The 16,446-nt window shown below is 39.5% G+C and overlaps 2 protein-coding genes across 2 annotated transcripts; one reads left to right on the top strand and one right to left on the bottom strand.

Moving 5' to 3' along the window:
- Window positions 1-586: 586 nt before the first annotated feature.
- Window positions 587-6,714, bottom strand: LOC118429712 (target of rapamycin complex subunit lst8-like). The gene is made up of 10 exons (XM_035840326.1): window positions 6,563-6,714; window positions 6,153-6,282; window positions 5,649-5,700; window positions 4,661-4,823; window positions 4,236-4,311; window positions 4,041-4,115; window positions 3,643-3,720; window positions 2,948-3,072; window positions 2,209-2,375; window positions 587-1,536 (listed from the first exon to the last, which is right to left on the bottom strand). Exons 1-10 carry the CDS (start codon window positions 6,580-6,582, stop codon window positions 1,418-1,420), a joined length of 1,005 nt encoding a protein of 334 aa, XP_035696219.1. The 5' UTR covers window positions 6,583-6,714; the 3' UTR covers window positions 587-1,417.
- A 220-nt stretch (window positions 6,715-6,934) lies between these two features.
- On the top strand, window positions 6,935-15,081 carry LOC118428547 (hexosaminidase D-like). The gene is made up of 16 exons (XM_035838640.1): window positions 6,935-7,140; window positions 7,614-7,712; window positions 7,994-8,048; window positions 8,283-8,392; window positions 8,599-8,686; window positions 9,088-9,166; window positions 9,325-9,410; window positions 10,094-10,277; window positions 10,709-10,783; window positions 11,176-11,247; window positions 11,495-11,627; window positions 12,052-12,134; window positions 12,560-12,647; window positions 13,178-13,299; window positions 13,466-13,601; window positions 14,242-15,081. The coding sequence occupies exons 1-16, from the start codon at window positions 7,112-7,114 to the stop codon at window positions 14,429-14,431; spliced, it is 1,629 nt and encodes a 542-aa protein (XP_035694533.1). The 5' UTR covers window positions 6,935-7,111; the 3' UTR covers window positions 14,432-15,081.
- The last annotated feature ends 1,365 nt before the right edge of the window (window positions 15,082-16,446 follow it).

Below are 16,446 nucleotides of genomic sequence, written 5' to 3'. Positions count from 1 at the left end.
GTGTTTTTAATGTTCAAACACGCACACACACAAACTTCTTTTATGATCAAGATTGTAATACACTTCATTACATTGGATCTCACAGTGGAAACATTTAGCCTTAAGAAACTATGATGTATGTTCCCAGAATCACACATGCTATAAGTGTTTAAAAGCATTGCTCTGTATCTGCTGGGCATAGGGAGGGGTGAAGTAAATAGGAGTCATTCCTATTTTGCCTTTTTTTGTCTGCATATATTTAAGAGAGAAACATGAAAGAGCATCATTTTGCATTTGTCTTCATTGTCCAAGAGGTGCTAATCCATATGCATTTTAGTGTGTATTTCTACTTCACACTATGCATTGTAAAATGACACAGATGAAAAATGAGAAAGCTTGCTGATCCCATACAATCAACACAATTGTTGTGTTCACTGTACTGATGCAAAAATGCAGGCTTCCTGTTTGCTTTATCTGCAGTACACACATAAACTGCTAAGTGGAGTCTCATTACAGCAAAACAAAATCCAAACATACGATAAAATACCACAAATACGATTTGAATTGGTATATAAGATCATTCATTGTCTAATTCTCACACTTAACCTAATGCTTTGAGAGGCTTTATTTGATGCTTGCAACATCATTGATTCTGGTTACAAAATGACACAGTATCTGACACATTGAAGTTCACATTGATCCAGAGATTATGTAAATGCAGATTCTGAAACTCTTGGAGTGGTTTTATGTTTGCAATTTTTGTGGCCGCTTCGCTGGGAATTCAAAACCACCGGAAACATTTTTCCATTACTGTATGTGACTACAGCATATGGCGCTCCTGTGAACGAACACTATTTTCCTGCTACTGTGAAATTAAATTCCTGCAGACTTAAATGCATTCACGGTACCACTGACACACCACAGGTATTCAGTTCAAACTGTCAGCTTTAGTGAATCCTGATTTGTTCACTTCTGTTCATCTATAATTGAATTTTCAGACGTAACTGGATGACCCTTGATGAAGCATTGAGTTTTGACCAAGCTGGTTTTCAAGGGGGCCTTAAGTCCAAACAACAGAACATAACTAGTCTGACTTAACTTGAAATTAAAGACAAATAACAAAACAACTATATATCTGTTGATTCCTACCTCTCTCTATATATAATTCTGACAGGTCACATGTATCTTCCACCCTGAAAAAATGCATATAAAGAGATCTCTAATGCAACATCCCCCTGTATAACATCCTCCTGCATAATTATTAACTGTGCATACCTGGAGGTGCTGCCCCAAACATCTCTCAAACACACTTTTCTTAAAAGCAAAGGATGTATGTAACTCAACAGATAAATGCCAATGGAGGTTAAAACAGGACAGTTATTACTAGATTTTACAGATGTTACTTAATATACAATATGTATCAGCAGTTGGAAGTTTCTTAAGTTGGTGGGCAGTCATTGAATGCCAGACATATAACAGCCTTCTGATGTCCACTGTACTCACGCTTCACCTCACCCTGCTCCACTGCCCACAGACGGGCCATGTTGTCTGACGAAGCTGTCAATCATATGAAAGAACATTAGTTTTAATAATGTTATAATAGTGTTGTAGATGATGTGTAGATGTGTAGATGTACACACACACACACAAAATACACACATAAACACACACACACACATAGATACACACACATATCACACTCACTCACTCACTATCCGGTTTAGCGTCCGTTCTTCCCTGCCTTGCAGAGGTTGGACGTGTCGTTAAGACGTTTTGGTCTAATTGCTGCCCTCCATCCATCTCTGTCAAGGGGGTTGGCTTTTTGCAGTTTCCTAAGATCTTCCTTGACATTGTCTACCCATCTCCTCTTGGGGCGCCCACGCGGATTCTGGCCCACTACAGACAGGTTCAAGACCTTTCTTGGCCAGCTGTCATGGGACATATACAGAAAAAAAACACAGACACACAGATACACATGCACAGGTACACATACACAGATACAGACCAATACATACAATATAATACACATACACACACAGATACAGACAGATACACATACACAGATACAGACCAATACATACAATATAATACACATACACACACAGATACAGACAGATACACACAGACAGATACACATGTACACAGACAGATACACATGTACACAGACAGATACACATGTACATAGATAGATACACACTGAAAGATCCAGATAACACAATGGTTTTGCACCTGTGACTAGATACTGTGAGTCGCTGGACCAGGCACAGTCCCACACCCAGCGTTTCTGCACCTGCTCCGTCAGTGTGCTGTTCTTCAGCGCAAGGTTACACTTCAGCGAGAAGTCCGTCGTTCGCCAGATGTTTACTGATTGGTCAGCTGAGGTGGTGGCCAGAAGTCTGTGGGGAACAAGACCAGAGATAACGATTTATTGGAAAGATCCTCTGCATTTTTTACTGTAAATGCATTTAAGTTCACGGTAGTGGGAAAAAGGACTTGGTGGTTTTAAGTTTGCAGTAGCACCATGAACTGTAGTCTCTTACTGCCATGGAAAAATGTTGGGGTGGTTTCAAGTTTGCGGAGAAGAAGCCACCGCAAAACCGCGAACATTAAACCAGCGCGAAAGTTTCTGCATTTACAGTATTTCTTCACCGGTATGAATAATCATGATTTATTAGTGAGAGTGGAAGTCTAACATACAAGTTAAGCTGAATAAAGAGACTCTTTTTACACAACCATTACTTTATTCATCATCATCACACCAACGTTTTGTCACCTTCTTCAGGGCAATTCTGACTGGTTCACATTGTACTGCAGCACAGGTGTCGCCTCCACAGATCAGATGTGGTCACAAATGGAAAGTATTTGTATACATGTATGTACACTGTGCCAACCAGATGAAATTTTTCACGCTTCTTGGTAAAAATTGCCAAAGACAAAGCAAAATACTGATGCAGAGAAGAGTACTTACGTGGAGTCTGGGCTGAACTTGCACTTGAGCGCATACCTCTTGTGCGCCTGGATTTTTGTTTTAGGGAGAAGCTGGGTGTGTTCTTCTCCTGTTCCTCCTGATAGGGTCCACACATAACACATGCCCTGGGGAGGGAGTGGAAGATAACAATGCATGTCGATCTGTAACATCTACTAACAATGTCTAGCAAGAACATATTTCTCATCCCCTCAAGGAATGTGTCTAAAGAGATATCCAATGCAACATTCCCAAGCATGATGCACTCCTGTATACTTAGTATCTTAACTTCTTAATGTGCATATTCAGTGAATGCTGCACTATAGATCTCTCAAACACACTGTTTTTCAAAGTGGCAGAAATATACAGCTGATAAAATGTTAACAGAGGTTAGATCCCTGCTCAATGCTTGTTAAAAACTCAGTAAAAATACAAACATTGGTTGACATCGTTAAATCTCTAACATTACTTATCAACAATGTTTATCACAACTTAATATTGTGATATCATTGCTAATGTTGTAATGTCAACTACATTTTTTCCTTCCTCCATGTCAACTTGGAAAGACAATTTGCTAGTCCTTTTATACATTTGTATAATTAACTAGTGGCAAGCATAATAACACACAGCTTGAAGTTTGCAATATCTTACTGAAAATATTACAAAAGATTTTTTGTCACCTTTCCCGAGATTCTCACCTTGTTATTGACAGCAGCCATGTATGAAGCATCAGCATCTATACTGACTGACTGGATAGATGCATCAGGGTCTGGGATCTAGGAATGGAAACCAAGGAGTGAAGAACAAAGCTTACAACATGATATGTGCCATTTTAGCAACTTAATACTTGACATTATCTGTTACAATATGCTGTTTATTTTGTTGATGTTACCAGTTTGTTAACCCTGTTCAATCAAGAAGTCTTTTCCCTTTTGAGTGAAATTTTCTTACATGTACTTGATTTGCCCTTAAAACAGAAGGAAAGTCTGATAAATGTTTAACAGCCTCAACAATGGTCACACTTGAGAATGAAGAATATGCGATAGACATTGCAAAGACAGTTGACATGTGGGTGTGATATGTTCAAATTTTTTACCAGCTGTTCGTTGTGGTCTGTCTTGAGGTCCCACACATGGATGGCACCAGTCTGGTCTCCGACTATCAACTCTCCCTGGAACAAACAAATGATTATCAAGAATTTTCAAAACAAATACCTTCTATACATCTTCTATACTATTGAAGAAAAAAACACAAAAATGTCAGGTATCTCTATCTACTGTACTTATCTCACCTGGTTGGGATGTAGAGTGACACAGTTGATGGGGGCATTCACTTGGAATATTCTTTGGCACTGCAAGTTTCGTGATCTATAGAAAAAAATGACAGAAAACCCTTGAAATTTTGAAAACAATACAATCTATATGTACATATCACATGTTATTGGTTCTCACTTCAGAAGAACTTACTACTTACTTCACATGGCAGATAATGAGATATGAGAGCTGCCAGGCAACAGAGGTCTCAAGGTAAACCAAGATAATCTTGGCTGGAGTGTGTCATGAAGGACATTATTTAAGTGTGTGTCCAAACAATGTGGACCCACTGGACAAAGCAGCTTCGAATTGCGGTGTGAAGATTAGCCAACTGCAGCCTACCCATGTCAGGTGTCCCAGCAGCAGAATCAAATACTGGATACTACAACTGCTATTACAATACCTGAGGTCCCAGATCCTGGCACAGCTGTCCTCCCCTCCTGTGTACATCCACTTCCCATCCTCGTGGAACCCGACAGACGTCACGTTCTTACTGATGCCGTCATAGTTCACCACTGGGTTGGGGTTATTAGAGTTCAGGTCATACATCCTGATGTGTTGGTATCCTACAACGAAAAGAAAAAATGATTACCCTAAGTACATTTATAGTGAGTGATTAGTAATCTCCAAGCAGATCCTGTGTGGCATAAGACAGTAACATAAGCTGAGAAAGGAGTTTAGCGGGCAGAGGAGTAAATTGGCCACGCATGACCAGTTTACTTCTCTGCCGGCTAAACTCCTTCCCCAGTTTATGTTACTGTCTTATGCCACGCAGGATCTGCTTGGAGATAAAGTGATTAGTAAATTTTCATGATAGTCAAAGGATATAAACTTATCTTTGAACTTCATTATCAAGTCTATAACTGAAGAGGAAAACTGAAGAGTAAAAAAGGCTTATTTCCATATCTAGGGCGAACAAAAAGTAAGCATACAGCATAACAGGAGACTGTAAAAATATATGGTGAGATCAGGTCTGGTCATGATTCTATGGGTCTAAATGTCTGCAGTTCTCCATTCATATGGCAGAGGGTGCTGGTGACATGGGCAAGTTAGTGATGTTGATGCAGAATATGCACTTGAATCACAATTTGTGCTAGCCTGAGTACCATCTTCCGTAGTGATTGCTGGCTCAATGCTTTTGCTTGCAAGCAAAATTCGTGCAAAAAAAAATGAAGAGTCAAATACTGGGTGTTTGAAGTGGTATACTGTACACAAAATGTATACTAATGGAAACACCTGAGGTTTTAAGTTTGTGGTGGAACCATGAACATAAAATCACAACATTCTAAAAATTTTGGGATTGCTGTTAAAGGGTTATTACACACAAGGATAAAGAAGGTTAAAGCTATGATAATATTACAGATTTCTCCCAAAGAGCATCATGGTCTGACCTGCTGCTGCTATCATCTGTCTGTCAGGTGTGATCTCCAGGGAGTTGACTTGCTGGGTCATGGTCAAGGTTAGCACAAATCCTAAATAAACTTCATTTGAGCAAGAGCATGATGACACTGACACACTTTGGCCTCCAATATTTGAGCAAGGCCTGTTAAGATTTGAGACAATGAGGCAATCTCAATGTAACACCCTTACGATTGGCACACTTCACACTGCATTCAAAAGAACAAATAGTATCAGTAGCATAATTAAGGTTGATTCTTCTGTTCCTATCTATATAGTCATCTAATATCATCTATGATATGGCAAGGATCAGATGTTACAGGATGGCCACAACAGCAATCCTGACAGTGAACCACCAACAAAAAGTAGAGGTCACGTCAAGTGCCCAATGTTTCATTTTCAGAAGCCACATGGCAATAGACTTTTCCATTAAGGATTACCAAAAGGTTTATGATGTGTTACATGCTAGAGAGCAGTTTCCAGGTAATAAAGGATACAGAATCTGGATGCTGCACGGTGCGGTGGCAGATGCCGCTGTGGGCCTGCCAGAAGCGGATGGTGTGGTCGTACCCAGCTGTGGCCAGGATGACCGGGTCTGTGTTGGTCACTCCATTAGAGCCCATGGTGCTGCACAGATAAAGGTACAACAATACAATGTCAGTTGGCAATCTGGACACACACACACACACACACACACACACACACACACACAGACACACACACACATTAATATGTTCATATTAAACTTAACCTATAACGTAGTAAGGTTATAATATAACATTAAAGTACACGTATTGATTTACAGACGTGGGAGGGGTGATGAATCAAATTTTGCATGGGACTGGCACAATTGAATAATCATGATATCTAGATAGTTTCATCCATTCTTTCAATCTAAAGGTACTACCTTCGCTTGTCTTTTGACATTAATTGCTTCGGGTCTCTCTCAGTACAGAAATGCTTGGTCTTCCTTTTGTGCTTGCTGATCCAAAACTTGCAATGCTTTTTCCGCACACGTCCAGATCTGTTGTTTGTCAAAAGGTCAATGGGCTCATACACTATGTCTGAGGGGCGTTTTCTTTTGTAGCAAAAAAAGGACTAATTTAGAACTTGTTTTGTTTGAAAAAATATTTAATATATTTCATTTAAGAAATATTTGCTTTCAGATATCTGTAAAGAACTTTAAATTGTTTAAAGAACGTCTGTAATGCCTTTTCTGTGTGTTGGGGCTCACCCACTGTGTCAGCTCCATTGGTTTCGCTCACTCACCTTTACCCTCTGTCCACGCCCCCGAGGCAAGGTGTTTTTGTCTAGTCTCTACACATTTGCAGGAGAACAACACGCTGAAATGTTCCTTTCCTTGTCACCGGGCTCTTAATAATCCACAAGGTGAACTGTAGTCCAGTTGAGAACCTGTCTCGGGGTTTGGATCGTTTAATCAGAAGCCGTCTTGTTCATGGCAAGTCTGGACACAACACAAAAAGAAGAAGGTTTGACAGCCTATGTATGATTGATCACTTGTAATTTCATAGTAGATAAATAACATGTCTGTACCTGTGTGCTCTTTTGGTGCACAAGAAAATATTCTTGATAACGTTAATTTTTTAAAATTAAATTGCATAGTTAACGTTATAGCGTCAAGTCTCAAGAAGTAATAGAAAGTTGTGAAAAAGGAACTCACACTGACTATTATAAAAAATTGAATTATTTCATAGTTCCGGGTCTAGACATGCCCAGATTCATTGCAAAATACGGAATTGGCCATGGCTATTGAAAGGATGTTCTCTTCAATGACACCTCATGATCCTTTCACGTTCAACCCTAATTTGTAACTCCGAGGATAATCCTGTACAATGATGCTCAACTGCAAGGCTGCTACCAGTTGAGCTACAGGGACATCCCCCATTGTCTGTATTACCTTTGAAAATGCTCGTCAACTTCCTCCTTCCTTTCTTGACAGTTTCCTTACATACGTCAGCAGAAGAAGCGATGGAGACAGAAGAAGGTGGTTCCAGCCAGGCTGGTGACAGTGCAGAGAGACAGAATCCCAAGCATAGGTCAGTCATTAGCATCTACTAGCATAATTCTGCCAGGTCACTTAACGTTACATCCGCCACCTCCAAAGAATGCATCTTAAAAGATCTCCAACTCAACATTCTCCAGTATAAATATAATGCACTGTTGCTACTGCTCAGAAAGAGCATGTAGACCCTCATGTCTAATTGGAAGGACAAAGTATTTTGTAGTCTGTATGATTGACATACATGTATGTTGTGATATAGTGATCATTATCTTCACAGTCCAATTGATGTAGTGTTGTTCATCTCTCTACTCACAGACTTGTTCACCTTGACTTGAAAGGGGCACCTCCCAAAATCAGCTATCTGGCCCAGGTGAGTGACTGTATAACTTTCCGTGACCTCCTTTAAGAATGTGGGGAAAAGATTGTGTACATACGGTAGTTGAAAAATCATCCTACAGGTGTGAGTAGTAATACTAGCCCACTACAGCAGTAGCTATTTGACTCACTGATATGGTATAATTTTTTTTGCATATCACGTACATGCAGTGGCCATACAAGATTTTAACGATCTTTTTAAAGGTTTTAACAACTTATTTTTTATCAGGTCATCCCCCTGTTTAAGAAGTTTGGTGCAACAGGACTGCTGGTTGAGTATGAGGACATGTTTCCCTACAATGGTGAGCTGAGAGAACTGGCTGGTGCACATGCCTACAGGTGGGGTTTAGTATAGTCTTGTACTCCTCTGGATCCGTGGTTTACAGTTTATGTTTGTATTTGTTCTTGTAACCTATTTCTTTTTTCTCTATGTATTGTTTTGTGAAATGCAGAAAAAGATATACTATTGCTCTTTACTCATCATTTTGATACGTTCTGACAATTGTAACAGCAACATTTATCTGCTTTAATATTTTGTTCTTCAGCCAGGAAGAGATCCAGCAGCTTCAGGAGTTAGCAAAGGAACATGACATGCTGTATGTGCCACTGGTGCAAACCTTTGGTCACTTTGAGGTAAGACAATAAGTACAGTTTTGCAATGCAATAAAATTAGTTTAAAGGATATTGAACACACCAGGGATGTTCAAATTGCCTTCTGTTAATGATTCAATAAGATTTGATTGTTAATAATTCTATAAAAGTTAATATTTATTCTTTGCAGTGGTGTGAAAACAATTTTTACAATCTGTACAGAGATTAAGTAAAATTGACATTGCTATCTTATACATGGTTTGCAGATTCAAGTACATGTACATTTATGTGCAAGCTATTGAGCTAAAAGGGACTGAATGCAATAGAATGCATCAGAAATGAACCTTTTAATCTTGTTTACGTCATCTGTTTCACCCCTTCAATGCACATACTTATTCTATTTAAAAGTTTTAGCTAATATCCACATGTTTATTGTCCTACAGTTTGTGCTGAAACATGACAAGTTTCGACACCTACGAGAGGTGGACATGTACCCTATGGCTCTTTGTCCCAGCAATACAGGTGTGCTTCTCTTACGCAGTCAGACAGTTAGTTTACCAATTACACAAAAGATAAGACAATACAGCAAATCTTCATGCTTTTTGGTCCTGCATTTTTTTTAGTAAACAATCCTTTTTCTCTCTCGCTGACTTGTCATCTTTTATCTTTTTTCCCCTCAGAATCATTAGTAGTAGTGAAGAAGATGATTGATCAGCTGATGGCAGCACACCCTGATGTTAGGTACCTTCACATAGGAGCTGATGAGGTATGCTTTTTGTACATCCATGCATATGTACAATAATTATTATTATAACTACTAATTGATTTTGACTGCACAATACAGTACATGTACAATACAGTAGAAAGCTGCTTTCCAGAATCTTTTTGTTGACCTTTCCTTGATGGATAATTCTTTTCCTTTTATTATGTTTTTGCTCAGAAAAATTGATACAGCTGTTCAAACAGGTGTTTTACCTTACACAAAGTACATGTAAGTGAAAGTTAAAGGTGAAAGTGATCTCAAGCCAGTTTAGGTCAAATGAACTCAACGAACAGATGAGCAACAATTTCACTGATCATTCAGATGCTATGTACAGTGTATACAAGTTCAGTGTATTGGGGGAAATTCCCCAAGCACTTGTCGACAATCACATGAGCAGTAGACCTCAGCTTAACATCCAGTCCTAAGGACTGCAACCTTTTCCAGTAGCATTCATGTTGGGTGAGGGACACAGCATGAATTTGAACTCATGATATCGTGGTCCAGAGGCAGGATCAACATACACAGTTTGCATTCTTCAGGTGTTCCACCTTGCCCTGTGTAAGACATGTAAGTTTGTATGTTTCAGGTGTTTCACCTGACCTTGTGTAAGACGTGTAAGTTTGTGTGTTTCAGGTGTTCTACATGGCCCTGTGTAAGACATGTATGTTTGTGTGTATGTGTTTCAGGTGTTCCACCTTGCCCTGTGTAAGGCCTGTAAGTTGCGGATGGCAGAACAGATGTGGTCAGACCGTCAGCTGTTCCTGGACCACATCATGACGGTGCTGAGCTACATCAAGGTCATGTACCCTAATGTCAAGGCCATCATGTGGGACGACATGCTGAGGGAAACCAGCATGGCTCACCTGCAGGGTGGGTGGGGCCATGTCTTGTCTTTTGTTGCAGCTGTACTTCAATAGAAAGCAACATGGTCCTTGTAAAAAGTTAATCCTGTACTAGTGACCACCTCCACATGAGCACCACGTTTTGATGGTCCCTTAGCCATTTTTTCAATTGACACAAGGATCCTGTCAGTAGTGACCGCCTGTCCACATAGATCAGATTTTATAGGTTTCCAGAGGGCAGGTTTGACTGTAACAAGAATACCATTCTGAGTTGCCATAGGAGTCATAATTCGTTGTACCAAAGGCATACTTAAGACTTAAGCTTAGTGTATTTGCCTAGTTACATAAGCACATAATGACTGTCATTCACTCAGACTCATCAAATATTGTGTGATATGTCTATCTGTTACTTAATTGTAGTGGTAATACACCATGTTTCTGCATCTGTGCCCCTGATAGCCTATGGTATAGGTGAGATGGTGGAGCCCATGGTGTGGTGTTACCTACCCAGGCTGTCTGGAACATTCCTCACTGGTAAGTCTTATATTTATATATCATATGCTGTTTTGAAGGTGTTTTTATGCATACTATGTACAATTGTTATATTCCATTTATGCCATGAATTAACCATTTAACAATGCAACTTCAGTGTGGCTTGTTGTCACCCCTACTCTTCTCTAATGTGTGTTGGGTTACTTGAGAAAGTTCAATTGAGGAGGACTGCTTTACCTTTTTATGTACTAAACAGAAAATATGCCTTTGGTTGCTATGAAACTTGTTTTACTGTGCATAGAAATTTTTACTTATACCTTACATATTTCAATGTATGTCTTAGTATCTATAGAAGGTGAACCAGGTAACCAGTATGAATATGCAGCAATATGGAACCACTAGAACAGTAAATGCTAACGAAATATGTAATGCAGTTTCTTTTGAAGATCTTTGGAAGAAGTATGCAGCTGTCTTCAAGTCAGCATGGATTGGGACAGCTTTCAAAGGTACTGTGTGTGGTCATTTTTTTTTACCTGGATGATTGAAAAATTGATTTCAACATTTTTAACAAGTAATACAACAAAGGTTTTATTAATTTTTCGGGTATTTGCTGAATAATAGTGTACGATATCAGCTTTACACCCAAAATCTTACACAAAGAACTAAGTGCCCTGGTGTGCCCACAATAGAAGTTCATATTTTATACACCCAGGATTTCGAGCCCTGAACAGTGACCAATATGTGTCCCTGCAGGTGCTACTGGTAGTTCCCAGTACATTGTCCCCATCAACTATCACCTACAGAACCACCTGGCCTGGCTGGCACAGCTGGACAACATTCCCTCCAGCCTTACTGTACAGGGCTGGGCACTCACTGGCTGGAGCAGGTCAGTTCACAACAGAATCTGTCTTTTTGTTTTCTATGGCCAGATCAATTGAGTTTGTTTGTTCTCAATCTTGAGAAAGATATACTTTATCTCAAGAAAGATAAACTGGAATTCACATGGTGAAAACAAAGCCTGAGGACAAGGTTTATGCCTTTGTGCACTCAGTTTTATGCCCTCTCATATGATGATGTCCACTTGGTACAGTTTCACCTCAAGATGAACAAAATACATGTATTAAAATTGGTGTTGTCTAACAAGGCCAGGAGGGCACTGAACTAAGTTGATGGAAGATACTATTTATTAGATACTATTACATGATGCAATGTTGGTCTTGAAGGCTTGTGGGTTGTATACAAATATTTCAAAACTATTGTCGTTAAATGTTAGGGCATGGCAAAACCTATATTTGGCCCTCTCCTTGCAGATATGACCACTATGCCACACACTGTGAGCTGCTACCGGCTGCCATACCTAGCCTGGCACTCTGCCTTCAGACAGTGGTACACGGTGGGTTCTGTGCTGCATGTGTTAAGTCAAACTTAGTCAAGTTATAGTGCCTCCCGCAACAGATGAAGCATATGGATGTGTCCATCTCAATTTCTGTAGCCCTGGGACACACAACTTTTGTGTAATCCATACATCCATCAGTATGTACAATTCTTTAAGTCCATGGCATGACTCAGCTGGGGATCAAACTAATGACCTACCAAATGCAAGGCAAGCTCACTTCGCCATTGCACCAGTGTGAAATTAAAATTGTTAATGTAAAATATATTGCAAAGAGTTGGAAGAATATGTTTGAAAATAACATGCCTGAGTGCTTCAAGTTTCAGAAAGCCATCTTAAGGCTATGAGATGTTTTCTACCCTTTGATTGTTTGAGAGGAATATCTTATACTTGTCATAATTGATAAATCCTTCTTTTCTTGTCAGGTGGCTTCACGGAGGACTGTGCCTTCCACAGGAAGGTGTCGGAGGAGCTGGGGTTTTCCCAAACCATCCAGGTTCAAGTGGTGCCCAAGTTAGTCTGTACAATATCATCTGAACATCAATGTGTATAAGCAGTCATTCACAGAGTCAAGTCTATTTTTAAATGAAATCTACTTTGTCAGATTAGACAGGGCTCAGTGTCCTGCAAACAATGGCCAGTCTCTTAAAATCATGCAATGATCTATAAGACACTGGCCTATTGCTGCCAAAAAGATCACTTGAGCTTGCAGACTTGTCAAGTAAGCCATATTTTGCTGCTGTCTGATTGCAATCTATTCTGTGACTTACAAATATAGGAGTATGGTTACATAGATATAGGATACCTTTTTTTGTTTATGCTATACAAGACTTTTGTGTGGAAGGGCTAGCAACACACACTGGTAAAAATAGACCTTGCTACTAGAACAGCAAGGAAACTTGCTGCCCTAAGTGTCACCAACTACATTGGCCTAAATAAATGAACAAGACTTAAAAAGTATAGATCAAAGCACCACGACTTACATTTATGCATACTCTCTTCTGTATTCCTCACAATTAAGTTGAAGAAATGTTTACTTTCAGACTTAAGACCATAGCACAGGAAGGCAGATTTCCCGGTGCAAAGCTGTTCCAGGCTGTGCATGTTCTGGTGAACCTGGACGCTGACTACATAGAGTTCCTGAATGGAGACAGGTTAGTATCAAGTCGGTCACTTTGAAAATGGAATCTGCCAGGAGGCCCAGAATTGACCTTCCAAAACCACATACAAAATACCATCACGATCATTTGGTATATATTACATATTACTACCTGGATGTCTAACCTTCATTGATGTCGTCGCAATATGATGTTCAACCAATTGTAAATCAGACCCTTGTTTTACGATGTGCTGTTTTCCATGTCCTGTACCTCTAAGCAGGTACACTGGCTGGATGACGGACTACCATGTCAGGAAGAACTTCACCAACCCCTGTCACCTGGAGTTCATCATTCACGTGGCATCCAGGTATGGCTCCAATGTCTTCATTCAAGATCTTCTTGTCAATCATCCAAATGGTATATGTATAAAGTAGAGTGTACTCATTCCTCAAGCTAACCAAAATCTTGGTACCACAGTCATCCCGCAATACGACATCTGGAGTTGATAGTTCCTGTTTAGAACTTTTATTCAATCGGTCACCCACTGTTAGCTTGAAGAATTAATGCGCTCTACTTTTAGACTTATTCAAACAATTGGTTTATGGTCTGATAAAAGACATTGTGGCCAAGAGAAGTCTCTACCAGGCTCCACTTAGTAAAAATATAAATGTACTTGAAATTGGCCAACTAGACTGATAACATGCCAGAAAAAAAGTACAGCTGATCGAGGGCTAAATTCTACCTTCTTGTAAGAGTTAAAATCAACCAGGGGCCCAGCCATGCCCAAAAATAACCCAGTAGTCACAGGGCGTACTGCGGGGCCATGCCAGAAAAAGCCCCAAGGTTTTTCTAAATGTGCCCAAAGCATTAGATCTGAGTGGGAACCTTTTAAATGTACAGTGGCAAATGCGTAATGTCAGTTGGACTGGGTTGAAAAGAGATGGCTTGTTTGCAATGTCAGTTTTCAACTACATGTACATGTAGTTTTTCTTCTAACTTTTCCCCAGACTTCAAGAAGAGTTCTCCAAGCTTCACAGAGAAATGGACATCTGCCTGTCGGAGGTGTATGACCCGAGTACTGTGGAGGAGTGGCTGGTGGTGCACTTCAAGTCTCCCATAGACAAGCTGAGTGAAATCCTTGGGACTGCAAAGACACAAATTGAACGTTATTCCAGCAAGAACACATGCAGCAGCTAGTGTTCATGTATCTGTGGAATATATGAGATATCACGTGTTGCTTTTGTCAGTGTCAGTCTCGTGTGCAAATTCTGCTGCTTTCACTAGTGTTACTAAGCTTTCTTCCAATATGCAAACCGTCATGCTAGATCTGGTATACCCCCTTGCCAGAGTGGACCATTTAGTGACCAAAAAAAGACAGTGGCTCTGTTATCACCTATCTACTCAAGCTCACATTTGTGGTAGATCTGCTATTTTCTATTTCAAACCTGCCACTTCATTGTGTATTGCTTGAAAGAAAAAGCGTGCTCAAAGAAATCATAATCATGGAAGAAAACCCTATAAGGGAACATTCAAGAGGATGGATATAGTCGTTTATCTTTATTGTTAACAGAGATGATATGTTTAACATATCTATGTAATAGATAATCTCATAAGATGTTGACTGCTGTACTTTTATTGTATAGAGGTAGGATATCATGTGTCTTACTGTGGTGAAGCAAAGGGAAGAGAAAACTGAGCTATTGTCTTACGAGCTGTGCTTACATTAAGATATAATCTTGAGATATGTGTACGCCAATGGCCAACAGGTTAACAAACCTACAGATGTCATTATTGGCAAGGCTGTTGCTTTCATCCTCTAGAATGTCAACTAATCCTTGTCACTAAGATTCAAGGATATTGTTTCTTGTTGTCTTGTTTTTTAGATAATTTTTTTGTTCTGTTTAACAGTTTAAAAGGTTATGTTTGTATGTTTTTTGTTGATAACCTAGCTGTGGGAATCACATCTCTGTTTATGTATTACTTGGACGGAATTCTTTATCGCATTTCAGAGAAGAACCATCCAACTGTGACATCTCTGTCAATTCTAGGTGCAAGAAACTAGAGGTAACATTACGTTATTACAAGTCATGATGTCATGGTCCGCGAGTAAAACAAAATCCTCACCATATAACTTACTGGAGTTAGATATAACGTTACATGTATGTATGGTAGCTGCTACAGGGTTGGTGCATTATATTTTTGTGTCACATGCATATGCTGATGGCTACAAACCACATTGCATTAAAGGGCTCCTCACATTCGTATCCAAAGTAGACGTTTTGCTTTTTTAACTATGCATGAAAGTGAAAAATTTATTATACACGCTGCTGTATCTGTGCATCAACCTGCTAACAAAATAATAGTAAGATGATCCAAAAGGAGGAAGAAGAATTAGCCAAATTCTTTATCAATATCAAGACTTAGATATTAGATCCTTAAGTATAGAAGCTGCTGATAGACTGAACTGAGGAAGCTTGCAGTCACCTGCGCTGCAGCTGACCAATGATGATGATAGAATACAACAGTGTATTCCATATCAGGTACCAGCCCAGCCGCGGGTAAGATCGCCCAGGCCAGAGGATGATCTGACCTGTGGGAGGGCTGAGACCGAAAGTGATTCTTGAGTACACTGTGTTGTAGCTTATTCATGCCATACCCACCCGAGAAAATATGTTCCAAAGCGAAATGTGCTAGTTGAGAAAATTTGGTATCCTCCAACAAAAAATTGCAACAACAGCAATTCCAACGTCTGAATCCTGTATTAGAATTTTCAACTGCCCCACACTCACCGCATGCAGTGTGTTTGATTTATTAGATGGAAGCCTTTGTGAAACAAGTAGGACCCAATGCCATATGGCAAGTTATCACCTGGTCTGGAACACCCATATCGAACATTATCACAGTCAAGGTATAACATATTGATAAGAGCTATTGATATAAAGAAAGTACCACATTCAAACATTTTGATTGATAGAGAAACATTTGTTGTGAGTATTGAGAATATTGAACAGTAGTAACTTAAAGAAACTTTTTAAAAGTTTAAATTCACTTTCTACTTATTGTCTCCTTTTTCTTATATCAGTGAATATCAATGTTCTATTGTTGAATTTTACATATCACAAATGTGAAATAGTTGATATGGTACAGAGATGAAGGGAAAGCACCAATTGAAAGTAATCTTTTTGCTCATGCATCAAACAACAGCTCACCAA

This window comes from Branchiostoma floridae, chromosome 13 (genome assembly GCF_000003815.2).
Source record: "Branchiostoma floridae strain S238N-H82 chromosome 13, Bfl_VNyyK, whole genome shotgun sequence".
Taxonomy (NCBI): Eukaryota; Metazoa; Chordata; class Leptocardii; order Amphioxiformes; family Branchiostomatidae; genus Branchiostoma; species Branchiostoma floridae.
Note: the sequence above shows the minus strand (reverse complement) of the source record. Positions and strands in the feature narration are given on the sequence as shown.

Bases quoted from the DNA above. Each gene is read 5' to 3' on its own strand.
- LOC118428547 (XM_035838640.1), top strand. From the start codon at position 7,112: ATGGCAAGTCTGGACACAACACAAAAAGA. The intron at 8,687-9,087 runs GTAAGACAATAA...ATTGTCCTACAG, and splicing joins AAACCTTTGGTCACTTTGAG to TTTGTGCTGAAACATGACAA. The intron at 10,278-10,708 runs GTGGGTGGGGCC...TGCCCCTGATAG, and splicing joins CAGCATGGCTCACCTGCAGG to CCTATGGTATAGGTGAGATG.
- LOC118429712 (XM_035840326.1), bottom strand. From the start codon at position 6,582: ATGTCAAAAGACAAGCGAAG. The intron at 5,701-6,152 runs GTATCCTTTATT...ACCATGACCCAG, and splicing joins CCGTGCAGCATCCAGATTCT to CAAGTCAACTCCCTGGAGAT. The intron at 4,312-4,660 runs GTATTGTAATAG...TTTTTTCTATAG, and splicing joins GCCAGGATCTGGGACCTCAG to ATCACGAAACTTGCAGTGCC.